The sequence below is a fragment of the Tupaia chinensis genome, unplaced genomic scaffold, assembly GCF_000334495.1.
Source record: "Tupaia chinensis unplaced genomic scaffold, TupChi_1.0 Scaffold000407_4, whole genome shotgun sequence".
In the NCBI taxonomy this organism is placed as follows: Eukaryota; Metazoa; Chordata; class Mammalia; order Scandentia; family Tupaiidae; genus Tupaia; species Tupaia belangeri.
The window spans coordinates 3,054,856-3,068,312 of record NW_006159912.1 but is presented as its reverse complement, the minus strand read 5'-3'; the positions used below and the strand labels follow the sequence as shown (position 1 = coordinate 3,068,312).

The 13,457-nt window shown below is 48.6% G+C and overlaps 1 protein-coding gene across 5 annotated transcripts in view; it reads right to left on the bottom strand.

The window, feature by feature from the left end:
- The window catches only part of HNF1B (HNF1 homeobox B), a 63,145-nt gene that overhangs the window by 47,813 nt on the left and 1,875 nt on the right, over positions 1-13,457 (bottom strand). For 3 of the 5 annotated variants that reach the window (XM_006154425.3, XM_006154426.3, XM_014590119.2), the window contains exons 2-4: positions 9,687-9,886; positions 4,256-4,520; positions 2,073-2,308 (exon numbers count right to left, since the gene is read on the bottom strand). In XM_006154425.3, the coding sequence (XP_006154487.1) occupies positions 2,073-2,308; positions 4,256-4,520; positions 9,687-9,886 (701 nt within the window). The remainder of the gene's footprint in view (positions 1-2,072; positions 2,309-4,255; positions 4,521-9,686; positions 9,887-13,457) is intronic. The other 2 variants (XM_006154427.3, XM_006154428.3) reach the window with 1 other exon arrangement.

Sequence of the window (13,457 nt, the reverse complement as noted above, 5' to 3'; positions counted from 1 at the left end):
CTCCGTAAAAGACCCATGACACCCCTGAAGATAACCTTCATCCTCAGCGGAAGGCAACCCCAGGGCAGAGCCGCATCTTCCCTACTAGACAGTAAGCTCCAAGAGTCAGGGTGTGGGTCTCATTCACCATCGACACCTTGCTGGGACTCGGGAAGTACTCAGCACATACATGTTCACAGTACAGGAAAATATGGAATGGGAGGCAGCAAACCTGAGTTCTAGTCCTACCCCTGCTCTGTGACCTATCAGTGCCTCTTTCTGGGCTTCTACTTCTTTCTTCAAAGTCCCTCCAAGTTCGAACATTCTTGTGATTTTTAAAAAAGGTCCAGGTTCCTGGAGCACCCCAGAGAATTCACTTCTGCGTGGAACATGCTCTTCCTGGACCCTGATCATAGGGGTCCCTATGTGGCCTTTCCCACACATCCTGCCCCGTTTCCAGGACCTGCTCTCCTTCCTCTGGCCCTAGCTCTCTGTGTCTCCTGTCAGAATACAGAATGCCTAAGCTAACGACCCCGTGGTGACCTCGGCACAACCCCAGCTTGTCAGAAAGCTGCTGGGCCTTTGTGTGGCTTGCAGGCTCCCTGACTTTGGTGTGGAGATCACAGGTTCCAGCACAATGGCCATTGTCTTCTCCATAATGTCCCTTGCCCCAGCCACGCCCCCCACAGCTCCCAGATTCAGCTCCGTGGATCACTGCAGTGGCAAGTGCTCTGGTCCTGGTCGGTGCTAACCACACGTGTTTACCACTGCCCTCTGAACCCTGTTGTTGAATTTCTGTAAAGGGGGCTAAGTTACTTTGCAGTCAGGCCAATATTTGCCAATATTTGCCTGTCTCTCGAGAGTAACCCAGACTTTCTCTCTGTGTGGCTGAGCTCTTTCCTACTCTGGAAGCAGGACCCAGAGAAACTTCCAGCCCTGGCCCAGGCTTCATGCTGGGCACTAGCAGGCTCCCAGAGACCCTTACAGCAGGCATGGAACAAAGGCTTGTATACGGCCTGGCCTGGTGCCTCTGAGCCTGCCCTGGTGGTGCTGGTCTCCCAAGACTCAGGTTAGCTTGCAGTTCTCAGGCTTTTCCCATCAGAAGAGCAATAAGCCACTGAAGGGAGGGGGAGGCTTCAGAATCACCCAAGAGTTAGAAACATTGCTTGACTTTTCTTTTGCAAGCCCTTCCTCGGAGCAGGCAACAGAAGACATGCTTTGTCCACAGGAGCACCCTGTAAGCACACCAATTCTGGGAAACTAGCTTCCCTGGAAGAACCAAAGTCCAGGACGAGAAGTGCTCAGCCCCAGCCTATGCGCGACACAGCACTCAGCATACCGGAGTGCTTTCCCACAATAAGGATGTGGGATTGCTTCTCGGCAAAACCAAATCCCACAGCAGAGGGCTTCTAATCCAGGTAGGGGGCCTGGCACACAATAGCACACAGTAGGCACACAGGTTTTGGCCAACTCATCACTACAAGGATTACAAGTCACTGACCCCACAATAACCCTGATGGAGCACAGAAGCCAACAAGCAGATGTTGCCAGTGGAGTAGCCCTTCCCTAAAGGCCTCTGGGCCTCCCCTGCTGGAGTTGAGTGCTGGGGAAGGACATGACCAGGGATGGAGGAGGTGGCCAGAGTGCTGTTCTCCTTCACGATGAATGAGGATACACCACTGAGAGCCTTCTGCCTACAGTTTGGCCCGGCAGCAGCCTTTTCAGTGTATAATCTGGTGGCTGCACTAAACCTATCCTGAGAAAAGGTCAGTCTCATAAAGATGGCCGGAATGGGGCCAGTGTATAATCTAGTGACCCACTAAGTCAGCAGCCACACAGGGAGAACAGGGCCAGAGAATCGGGCCAGAGGCTCCCTGGAGGTGCAGCTACTCCTCACACTGCCATGGCTGAGCAATGGCTTGGAAGAAACTCATCAGAGTCACATGCTATGTTCATGAGAACATTCTGGCAATGCACCATCCCTCAGACCATCCCCAAACACTCACTGTTTTGAAAACGCTTGAACCAGACGAGACCATGGAGAGACCAAGGACGGTCAGTTACCAAGGTGGTGAGGCCCGGGCCCTGCTTACCTGACAGCTTGTTTGGAGGAGAGGTGCTGGGCTGGTGGTGGGGGGAACCGTGGGACAGCAGGGGGTTCAGGCTGTGCGTCTGGTTGGAGCTATAGGCATCCATGGCCAGCTTCTGCCGGAATGCCTCCTCCTTCCTGCGGTTTGCAAACCAGTTGTAGACACGGACCTCAGTGACCAAGTTGGAGCCCAGGCCATGGGCTTTGGAAGGGGACACACCTCGCTGCAAACATTCTGCCCTAGGAATGGACAGAGGGAAGGCAGTGAGCATGGGTGGCCCAAATGCTTGCGAGTGCTTGACTCCAAGCACACAATCATGGTGGTCTTGGTTAGGCATGTAATGAGGCTGAGAGTACAGTGGGAGTCTGGGTTAAAGCCTGTCCTGAGAAAAGGCCAGTCTCGTAAAGATGGCTGGAGTGGGGCCAGAACGCAGGGATGGAGCAAGCCATGCTACCCTGGAAGTCAAGGCGGGCTTTGGTCTCTGGCATGGCTCCTAACGAGAGGAGAGCAAGCAGGACAGGTGGGTCAGGGTGCGTCCAGACTGGGCCTTCCGACAGCGCCTTATTTTGCCACTCTTTCTACCTTATGGAGGGCAAAGACATTGGCTGGCTCTCTCGAGTCCCTGTGAAGCACTCCAAGATTTCTGCTCTTTCAGTGTCTCAACACCCTGAAAAGGGGCTAGAGAAGCCAAATTCCTTATTCACACCCAGAAATCTTCTCTGGGCAGGCAGAGTGGAGTGTAAAGGAGGACACACAGTAATGGCTGGTCACTGGCTTTTAAGTCTGTTTTAAGACAGGATCTTGCTCTGTCATGATTCTCCTGCCTTAGCCTCCCAGTGGGGACTCCAGGCTCTTTCAGAGAGGGTCTTGCTCTGTTGCCTAGGCCAGCCTTGAGTTTTGGATCTTCCTGCCACAACTTTCCTGAGTGGCTAGGATCACAAGTGCACATCACTGTCCAGCCTTACATTGGACCGGGCGCAGAGTTCAGGCCTCCTATGTAGTCCCAGCCTGTGCAGCACAGGGTCTCAGCTGGGTGTAGACTAGCCTGGCATCCAGTTTTACCCATGCTGATGAAACCCCCGACCCAAGTGTGAGTGAGAGGCTTCTCATTAGCAGGGGGTCAGAACACAGACTGACAACTCTGACCACAGGCTGATTGCCCTGCCTCCCTGCTTCCCGGCATGACCTCCTTGGCCACATCCTTCTACTGCCAGAGCCAGCCTTGTCACGAGACAGAGGAACCACCTGCAGGCCTTGGCCAGAGCAGAGCACAACATTTTTAGAAAGTCAGTATTAGGATCCAGCTGGTGGCATAGCAGTAACACTACTAGACCCACACAGGAAGCTTCCCAATTATCATCGTGGGATCTGCCTGTTCATGCTTAGGGCACAGGGGCATGCCTGTGATCAGGGCGGGCAGAGGCTGGGGATGGATCATGTCACTGAGCACCCTTTTTCTCTCCCCCTCTCTGGCCATCTCATGGGAAAAAGAAATAAACTTAAAAGGTTAGAAAACAAAAAAACAAAAAACAAAGAAAGTCAGTATTGGAGTCAGGGAGGACAGGGCAAGAATGAAACAAAAAGATAGCCCAGGGATTTCTAATGGGTTTTAAGAGAATGATGTGCCATTATTAAGCTACAAGAAGAACTCTGGTGAGTTAGTGTGGGCAGAGGGGACTAAACAGTTCTGACCAATTCTTCCTCTCTGCAAGTGCCCTTCGGGACCAATAGGTATATAGAGTCTGTGGGTAAGGGAGAATTTGGCCCTGGCCTATAAGAGGCCAAACACGAGTTTCACCTTGTTGGCATAATCAATGGCAGCATTTTCCAGATTATTATTCTAGAGCAATAATTCATGGGCGCTTCAGAAAGTATTCCACAGAAGAAAGATTCCATTGTGAAGCACCAATTCAAGGAAGCTGAGTAGGTTTCTTGACCGCAGGACTTCTAGAAGCCTTTCCTATATTAATGGATCCTGTGACTCCCACAGAAGAAGTATCTGTAAGTTGTTTCCCAAACTTATTTATAAATGCGTTGAGGTTGGGGGTTTTGCAGAGCACAGTTTAGGGAACCCTAGTTTAGCCACACTTATCTGGATAACCAGAGTCTCGTTATCCCAGGACGAAGGGGATGGATCTCGGGTCCATGAGCTTGCCTGCCTGCACGCGAGCCTCTCGTGTCGTTACCTGTTGCACTCCTCCACTAAGGCCTCCCTCTCTTCCTTGCTGGGGTTCTTTTGCCGGTCGTAGGCCTGGTACAAGATTTGCTGGGACGCGGGCCCCCATTTGAACCGGTTGCGACGCATCTTCTTGTTGGTGGGCTCAGAGCAGGCATCATCGGACTGCCCAGGCCCCTGGCTCTGTTGACTGAACTCTGGAAAGAGAAACAGCAGCTGATCCTGACTGCTTTTGTCTGTCATATTTCCAGAACTCTGGACTGTCTGGTTGAATTCTGAAAAGAGAAAGGAGTAGATTTGATAGGGTCTGTAGCCTTTGCTTGGCAGACGGACAGACAGATAGACAGACAAAGACACCTTTATTCCTCTTCCCTAAGCTTTGCCATCTGCTCTAATTGCACGTGGGGTTAGGGTTTGGGCCTCATGGCAGACCCTCACTCCCCACCTCGATCGCTCCAGCAAGGGCTCCTTTCTATGAAGGAGCACAAACATAGTCAACCCCTGTTTAAAAAAATCATTTTTTTTTCCCCTTTGGCTCACTGACCCTCAGGCATGAAGCAACACTCTGAATCCTGAACTGTTGCATTTTGATGTCAAGGGGATAAGCTCGACCAGGTCTCAAAGGTACAACTTACACGCGGGCGAAGCATTCAGAGACTCTCAGTGGTCCTCCACAACCTTACTCCCTCCCTCCTCCCGTTTCCTAGGTATCTACAGGGTAGTGTTAGGTTCTGAGAAGAATCTCACATCTTTTGAATAATGGTTGGAAATAAATATAACTGAAGCTTTATATTGCCATGACAAGATACTCTTTAGATTTCAAACAATTTGAAAGGCAATGGCGTGCGTGTGTGTGCATGTCCAGGGGTCAGTTTATGAGATGGTCCATGAAGGAAGTCTTAGAGATTTGCCCACAAATCTGAAAGGTGGCAAGTGCAAAAGACTGCAAACACAGGCCCTTCCTAGGAATGGCACTTAACGAGTTGGAGAAAGATAAATGTAGGTACAACGGAGCTCCCTGTCTGTCCCACTCCCTGGGATCAGGCATATGGTGACCCTCAATACAGTTTGTTAAATGAATGAAAGACAGACGGCAGCTTGGCCCAGCGGTGCTACCTTAGCCTGGGTGGTTTCAATGAGACATAATATTTACTTAGTGAAGAAGAGAGTTTTGTTGTCCTCTCCCTCACAGCTGCATGAAGCGAGGTTCACTGGGGTGATTAGTTCCATTTTACAGATGAATAAACAGGAAGGCCAAGTGCCCTGCTGAGCTAGGACACATAACAAATTCATTTCCTAGCTCCCGGTCCCCATGTTCTGGACTTTGGTATTTTTCCTTCTCAGATCCAGGAGTCATTCCTGCCATTGAGATAAGCCCAGAAGTCTGGACATGCCATCCTTTGGAAACGTTATCCTGTTTCTTGCGACAACTGGATCTCCAATCCTCAAGGTTCAAAAGTCAGGCCCTTATTTAATGTTCTAATCCCCTCTATGACACCCTACTGAGTGGTCCTCTCGTCTGTATAGCCCCAGCAGAACTTAACACCTAGAGAAGAATCCATTTCCATTTTGGTCCACTACAAGCAAGCAGAGGACACCTACCCAACTGGATGAAGGAGCCCAGCTGCAGATGGTGCCGGGCATGGTTTAAATAGTTGCTGATTAGCCACGTTACAAGCAATCTCCCTCGGGGATGAACTGAACTTGGCATTGAGAGCTTTGATTTGAGTCTCACCCTCGTTGGATGATTTTCAGGCCACCTTAGGGTTGTTTTGACTGCTGCCTAACAATGTCTTTAGAGACCTGACAGAGCCTCTGGCAAACTCACTAGCAGGAAGTCACTGGCTCAATGGGGTAATGTGCGGCCCTGCCAAGCTGCTTAATTTCTCAATCACAGTTCCCTCCTGTGAAGAGGGAGTGCCCTAAAGCCTTTAGAACATCTACTCCTAGGCGAGATACGAAGATGCCCAGATTCCTATGATGGTCGCACTTCCCAAAGCTTCACACCTCTGTATTATGTGGTCTCAGGGCAGCTCTCTGATCAGTTACTCAAGGGACGATCACAGGGGCAGAGAGAAGCTCCCTGCTCAGCTGGTCATCCGTTTCTCCCTGTGTCTCCTCTCCTCGCTACGGAGTCACTGTGAGTAGCAGCCAAAAGCAGTATGAATTACCCTAATCACCTAGGGGTGATCTCAGATTTTTCATTTGAACTAAACTGATGTAAGAACGGTTAACATTTACTGAACCATGTTGTGGGGAGGCATTATGCAAAGCCCTCTAAATGCATCCCTTCATACAATTCTTATGACTTCTCCACGTGGGAAGTATCGTTAGCTCCATTTTACAGAAGGAAAAAGCAAGGTTCAGCTTGGTTAACGGACATGTCCAAAGTCACACGGACTTGGGGCAGGAGCCACGATGTGAACTCTGAGCCTCCAGACTCTCAGGTTCCTATCCCCCAGCTGAGGTATTGCTTCTCGTTAAAAACAAAACCCAAACAGGACACTCACAAACCCCTCAAATCTGATTTACATGGAGGGAAGGAGGTCAACCTTGAAGCTTTGTCCTGAGACACACTTAACCCCCATAGCATGGGGGGGCCCCTCAGTCTCTTACCTGCCTCTAAACAGGCAGCAGCCTGAGCAGTATTCGGAACCCAGGGCATGCCAGGACCAGGCAGGTGGATTTGTCTGCGGGTGCTCAAAGCACGCAGGCTCTGCTGACCTCAGAGACTTGACTCCAGCCTCTCAGTTTCTGAAGAACTAGACTCATACATGACCTCCAGCCACTATCAACTCCCCTCACTCCCTTTCAGATAAGTATTGAGAGAAGAGGACAGAAAATACTCATTGCCCATAAAAATTACCTCGGAAACATTGGCTTCAGCAGTCTTTTTATAGGCTCAGGAGCCAGCATGGATAAGGAGAGTCTATGTGTGTATACGGGCCCATGAATATTATCATTTATTACCTTTTTTTTTTCAAGAAAATTTATAATTTTTTTATTCTTCCCTCAACTCTTTCTCCTTTACCTACCCCATTCACTTGCATCCCTCTTTGATTTTACCTTATTTCCTAATCTTTTTTTTTTTTTTTAAGAGGTTTTTGCTATAGGGCACTTGTTGGAGGGACAGAGAGACTAGAAAGTGAGAAATTGACCCCTGGTAGATGGCCATGCTGCAATCCCTTCTCCTCCAATTCTCCTCTTGGGATTTTGGGCACACATGCACATGTGCCCAGTGTGAGTTTCAAGCTGCTGGGTCTAGGACCGGAAACTGTGGTCGACCACGTGGAAGTCCAGTGCCTTAATCATTATACCACTTACTGGCCCCACTTCCTAATATTTATCTTATGCTTGTGTGTTTTATAGTCATCCTTCAAGATCTGTTTCAAATGTCACCTCTTCCAGGAAGCCCTCCAAGATGTCTCTAGACAATTTAGCAATTCCTCTGCTGCCCTTGTGTATAGCTTTACAACAGCTCTTAGAAAGCGTCTATCATTATTTACTCAAATATTTGAACGCCCTCACTGGATTAAAAGTCTCTGCGGAGTCTGTGTCCCACAGCCTAGCATAATGTTTGGCATATAATAAGTGGTCAGGTACTATTTACAGAATGAAGAGATATTTCTTAAGCTTTATGTCTGGTGTTACTTTAAGACAAAAATAACAATGACAACAAAAAATTCCTTGCAGAGACTGCCATAAGTTTTTGTAAAACTTCCCTTGTCTAGCATCTTGAGACACTTCCTGGGAATTCTGTCTCTGTAGAAGGTTCCAGTTGGCCTTTCCTGCCTTCCTCTCCTTTCTGAGGGAGTTCTCATTCAACACAGAGAAATTGAACACTAGCTCAGACTGGAGATGTCCCATAGGGTGTAGACTGGGCAGGATCTCAAGGGTTCTCTAGCCTTTGGAGACTGTGGCTCCGACAATGTTCTTGGACATCACAGGAACTACAAGAGTTGCTTCATGCCAGGTACACAAATTCTTAAAGAGCTAGTGACCACAGGGGGTGGGTTAACCTGTACTTTAAGAGGCCTCCCCCTCTGCATAGCAAACAGCTCTTACTTTGGCTTCTTCTAAGCTATCCAGGTAATGCTTCCAACAGCTGAGCGAGCAACCCCAATGTGAGATGACTGCCTAGGCCTTTCCTTCCATCCTAAGGCCCTTCCAGTCCACGGACACCGAGACAACACACACTGCGGCCGTCACTTCGGAGCAGTGTGGAACAGAAAATAAGAGTGACGTTTAAAAAACGCCATCCAGTCAAAGGAAGACAACCAACTGGAAAGTGGTGAAAATTAATTTTGCTTTAATTGCCATTAATTATCATGCCTCAGTGGGGCATGATAATGCTGTAATTCTTTCTCCTCCATCTCTCGATCTTGCTAGGACTTGGGGTATACACACACGTGTGCCAGGTGTGTTTTCCAAGCTACTGAGGCCAAAGTTCTAACTGGTCAGTCGTGTGGAAACTGACTCCTCAAACCACTAGGCTATGGGGGCCTGGCCTGAAACTAACCTCTGGACAAAGACAGAAAAGTCTATGCCCTCAGAGGGTAGCATATATGAAGAGTAAAAACGGATACATTTTCCTAGGAAAAAGGCTATATCAACGTGTAATATCAAAGTCTACTTTCCTAAAATAAAAACAGCATGTCAGTCATATTCTTGTCATTGAAATATAGTTTAAATTTATTATTCTTTAAAATAAAAATCGCATTGCGACTGAGTGGAAGAAATCTTGGGCCAGAAAGAACTCTCTGGGTGGAAATGGGAATGACAAGAATTGACAGGTCAGAGTTGCAAATGCGTACTGCTTTCCCTGTGTCCTGCTTGAGCCCGGAGTAGCGTCTTCATGAGACAGGATCACCACAGGTCTTCAAGCTATTCATTTTGGTAAATGTGAGTGCGTATCTTAAACCACTTCAGGACTCAGTGCCAGCCACTACCCTCCTAAAATACAAAGGTCAGGCTCTGAATCTACCCTTCCACACAAATGGTCTCTATTTTTCATACTCTCTCCAGAGAAGAGAAAGAGAACAGCAATAGTGATCAGTATTAATGGTTGCTAAGTGCGAACCATCTACTTTGGCGACTCTAACCAGCGGTCATGCATCAGGAGGATGCTTGGCTTACTTTGGGGAAGTTACCTACTTGGTCTCAAAGAGAAGGATTTGGGAAAGAGGGGCCAAACAGTTCAAGGTACATTGTACACAGTGAGAGGCTTGTCACAGCAACCGAGTAGCGAGGCACTGTGAGAGAAGAAACGACACATGCCCAGCCACTGCACAGCAAACGGGGAGGCTAAACCCAGCTTCCTGACAGTTACCTATTGCTCACACAGGCCTTCCTGATAAAGGGGAAACTGAGGCAGCCACCCAGGTCAGAGTCAGAGCAGAGGTCGCTCGGGACTGAAGCAGAGACGGGATTAAAACACTTACGTCGGAGGATCTCCCGTTGTTTTCTGACGTACCACGTGTACAGGGCGGCACGCTTCTGGGTCTTCATAGGGGTGCCCTTGTTGAGATGCTGGGAGAGGTGCGACTGGTTCAGGCCGGTGACGTCGACCACCTCCCTCTGGGGGATGTTGTGCTGCTGCATGTAGCCCTTGATCATTTTGGCAGCCCTCCAAGGGTCCTCACTAGACGGAGAAGCAGATGGTTAGGGTGCTGGCGGGCGATGTCCAGACAGAAACAGCCTCTATCTAGGGGTTCGTTGACACTCCGCGGGAAACTCCAACCTTCATTTATTTCTTTACCTGTCTAGGTTACAGCTTTGGGAGAGGAGTGAGGCCCAAATGAACCCTTACTAGGAGACGAACTGAAGACCTCTGTATAGAGCACCCCACCCTTTCTTCTGAGATTAGAAAGGAAAAGGGAACGCATCACCTTGGGGAATGGGAAAGTACTACAGGTACTCTCTCTCACTAACTCGAAAGAAGAGTTCCTGCTTTATTTTGCTTTCCTTTACTTTTCTGGAATGTGAGGGACTTAAAAGACAAGAGGCCCGCTGGAAAGTGGAGCTGCCATTAGCTTGAGGCAGGGCTGACAGATCCAGCGTGATAAGGGGATAGCATCAGTTTCTAGTCACCTCCTTTCAGCCTAAACCTCTCCCACCTTTTCTCTGCTGAATGGCTATCTCGGTTTCTTATGAAATTGCAGGGAAATGCATGTGTCCACCTCCGGAGAAGCAAGGAGGACTTCTTAGCCAAACAGTAAATAGTTTTCAGAATAGTAGCTTTAGAAAAGTTTTCACAAATATGATGGTATTCTTCTCTGGAATTAAAGAACCAGACTACCACACCACTGAGGAAAGGCAAGTAAAGTTAAAAACTGAAAAAATATTGTTACTCCTGTCTCTCAAATAAAACCTACTGGGGAGGCTGGCAGGTGGTGTGGTGGTTAAAGACACTGGACTTCCACATGACTGACCATGGTTTGAGTCCAGGCCTTGGCAGCTTTCTCTCTCTCTCTCTCTCTCTCTCTCATCAAATCGAATAACAATAATAAATTTAAAATAAAATGAATAATTTTTTTAAAAAAGAAGTAAAGGGTTAAAAAAACTTAATGGGAAGGAATAACTTCAGTTTCAGAGTAAGATAATAACAATTCCAAACGCCTCATTTTCCTATATTCTTACACTGCTCCTCTGATAGGGTAAAACTATCTGGAAGGCAATGTGGCCCGTAAATTTTAAGCTAGGACTAAGAACATACTTGGACTTTTTATTTTTCATAAACACAGGTATGCCAAAAACTTGTAGTAGTGCCTTTGAATTTTATTTATTTAAAATGTTATCCATTTTCCCACTACCTTTTCTTGCTTATTGAATGGGTGACTTAGAATGAGAGCTGTCATTTAAAACAATAAATTAAGAAAATAATGTGCTTTACAGAACAAAAATATTAAAGAAGCAATACATTTACATCTTCTCTTTAAGTAGTGCAAAAACATACCATGAAAAAAAAAAAGCCAACATCCTATTAGTGGTTAATGTCTATATTTAGCTTCATAGAACTTGAAAAAAATGAAGGGAAAAACTAGTTCAAATGAAACAATAAAAATACTTATATATCAAACAGATATATCTAATGCTGTAATTTAATAACTAATTTTCTAAATTGTGCCTCTGTGACAAACAAATTTTATGTAATGAATAAAAACATCGAGATCTATTGTAAGCACTTGAATATCTGCGATTATTTCAGCAAGCCATTGATATTAAATTCGTGAGAACACAGGTCTTAAAATAGATGTATTTGAGAAATACAAACTTTTCAGATTAATTAATGTAAGTTAAGAATGGATCTCTCAAGTAGCTATAAAGGTATGTCTAAGTAATTCAACATAACGAAATAACAGGAAGAATAAAAAAAAGAGAAGGAAAATTTGTTAGCGTTCCAAACATGGAGGATCCACCTTGGGTGTGAGGAAGAATAATGTAATAAACGGTTTAGACCTATGCGTGTAAACATCAGTGACCATGTGTAAAAGCTTTATTCCGGAGAATATTTCCACAGATATTTTTAGGGTGGAAAAATACTTTCAACAGGTACAAACGATTGTTCCTAAAGTTAGAAAAAAGTGTCTGGAGTTTAAAAGGAAACACTGCTTTAACAGATTCTTTGGCTATTTTTCTTTTGTTTCCATTTCTTTACCTGTGTTGATGGTGTGTGCCTAAGAAACCTAGCAAACTACTGTGATTTCTAAGTTCGAATGATTCTGTGGAGAAAGTGAATTATCTCAACAATTGGGAAAGTTAAAAAAATAAGAAGCCCACGAAAACCATATAAACTGTGAGAAAGCGTTTAAACCCGCATGAAGAGAGTCGAGTTGGGGGTAAAATGGCGTAGTTATACCTTTATAGCTCCCTGACCCCGGAATCCGCGTGTGTTTACCGGGGAGAGTGGGAGGACAGGCTGCGGGATTTTTAAATCTGAAAATACAGCTCACGTCCAGGGGTTCCCAGCCCCAGCAAGGACCCCGACCCGGGGCAGCGCGCGCGGCCATTGTGTTGAGAGCGCAGGTGTCACCGCGGTTCGCAGCGCCGGGTGGGCCAGCCCCGCGCTCCTTCTCCAACTGCGACTTTGCCGAGCGCGGGGAGAGAAGCCCTGCACCCCGCACCCCGCGTCGTCAGGCGCCTCGCCTCGCGCTTCTCAGCCAGCCGCCGACTGCCCACGAAGCGCTGGCCTCGAGGCCCGTAGCCGGGGCCGGGACGCGCGGTCCCCAACCTCCCTTCCTGGCCTCTCCTTTGCGAGAGTACAAGGGGCCTCCAGGAGCTCCAGAAAGTGACTTTTGTTTTGTTTTCGTTCCGCCATAAAAGAGCAGGAGTGCGTGTGCCCGGCGCCCAGAGCCAGCAGTGCAATGACCGGGAAACACGCGCAATTTCTTGAAAAATGCCTTTAATGAAGTCCGACCCTCTGGGGGCGGAGGAGCGAGGGCTGCCTCCGCTGCGGTAAGGAGGAAAGCCCGGCTCTGGTCCGCGCCCCCACCCCAGCGAACGCGTCGGGTTCCCGAGGTCCCCTCTCGGCCTCGCCGAGTCTAAGGGCTCGGGGAAGAGAAGAGGTATGAGGTCCGGGGACCCCGGGCTGCGCCTGGCCGCGGGTTCCGGCCTCGGGGGCGGCCTGGGCGCTCAGGCGGCGGGTCCGGGAACCCAGCCGGGTGCGTGCGCGCTGGGAGCAGGGCGCAGCCCCGCGCCGGCGTTTCGATTTCCTTCCCGCTGTACGCCGCGTTTACGACTTCACCAATGAGTAACCCGCCTCTCTTTTCAACCTAATCGCGGCTCTTTGTGTATCTTTCTGTTGATGATTTATAGAAATAAATTAATAACACCCCACTCCACGTGCGGCACTTGATGTCTTCTCAGCCGCGTCCAGCCCAGCCTGGACCGCTGCGGAGGGGCGACCCAGGTCTCCCGCTTTCCGGCTGGTCCCAGGCCGCGGCCAGGCAGAAGGGCCAGGCCCTGGGGGCCCCCGGTGGCCGGCGGCGGGAACCGGGTTAGTCCTCAGGCCCGGGTCAACTCCGGGCTTCCCTGACGCCCCCGCGATTCCGGGGGGCCACTCTTCCGACCCTGCCAGCCTCCGCCACGCACAACTTCCTGCGCCCGACCCCCGACCAGGGAGAAGTCGCCGCCGCGCAGGGAAACAGCGAGGGAAGAACCTCAATTCTCTGAATTATAGCAAAATTCTTTTGGGGGGGGGGAGAAAAATACTC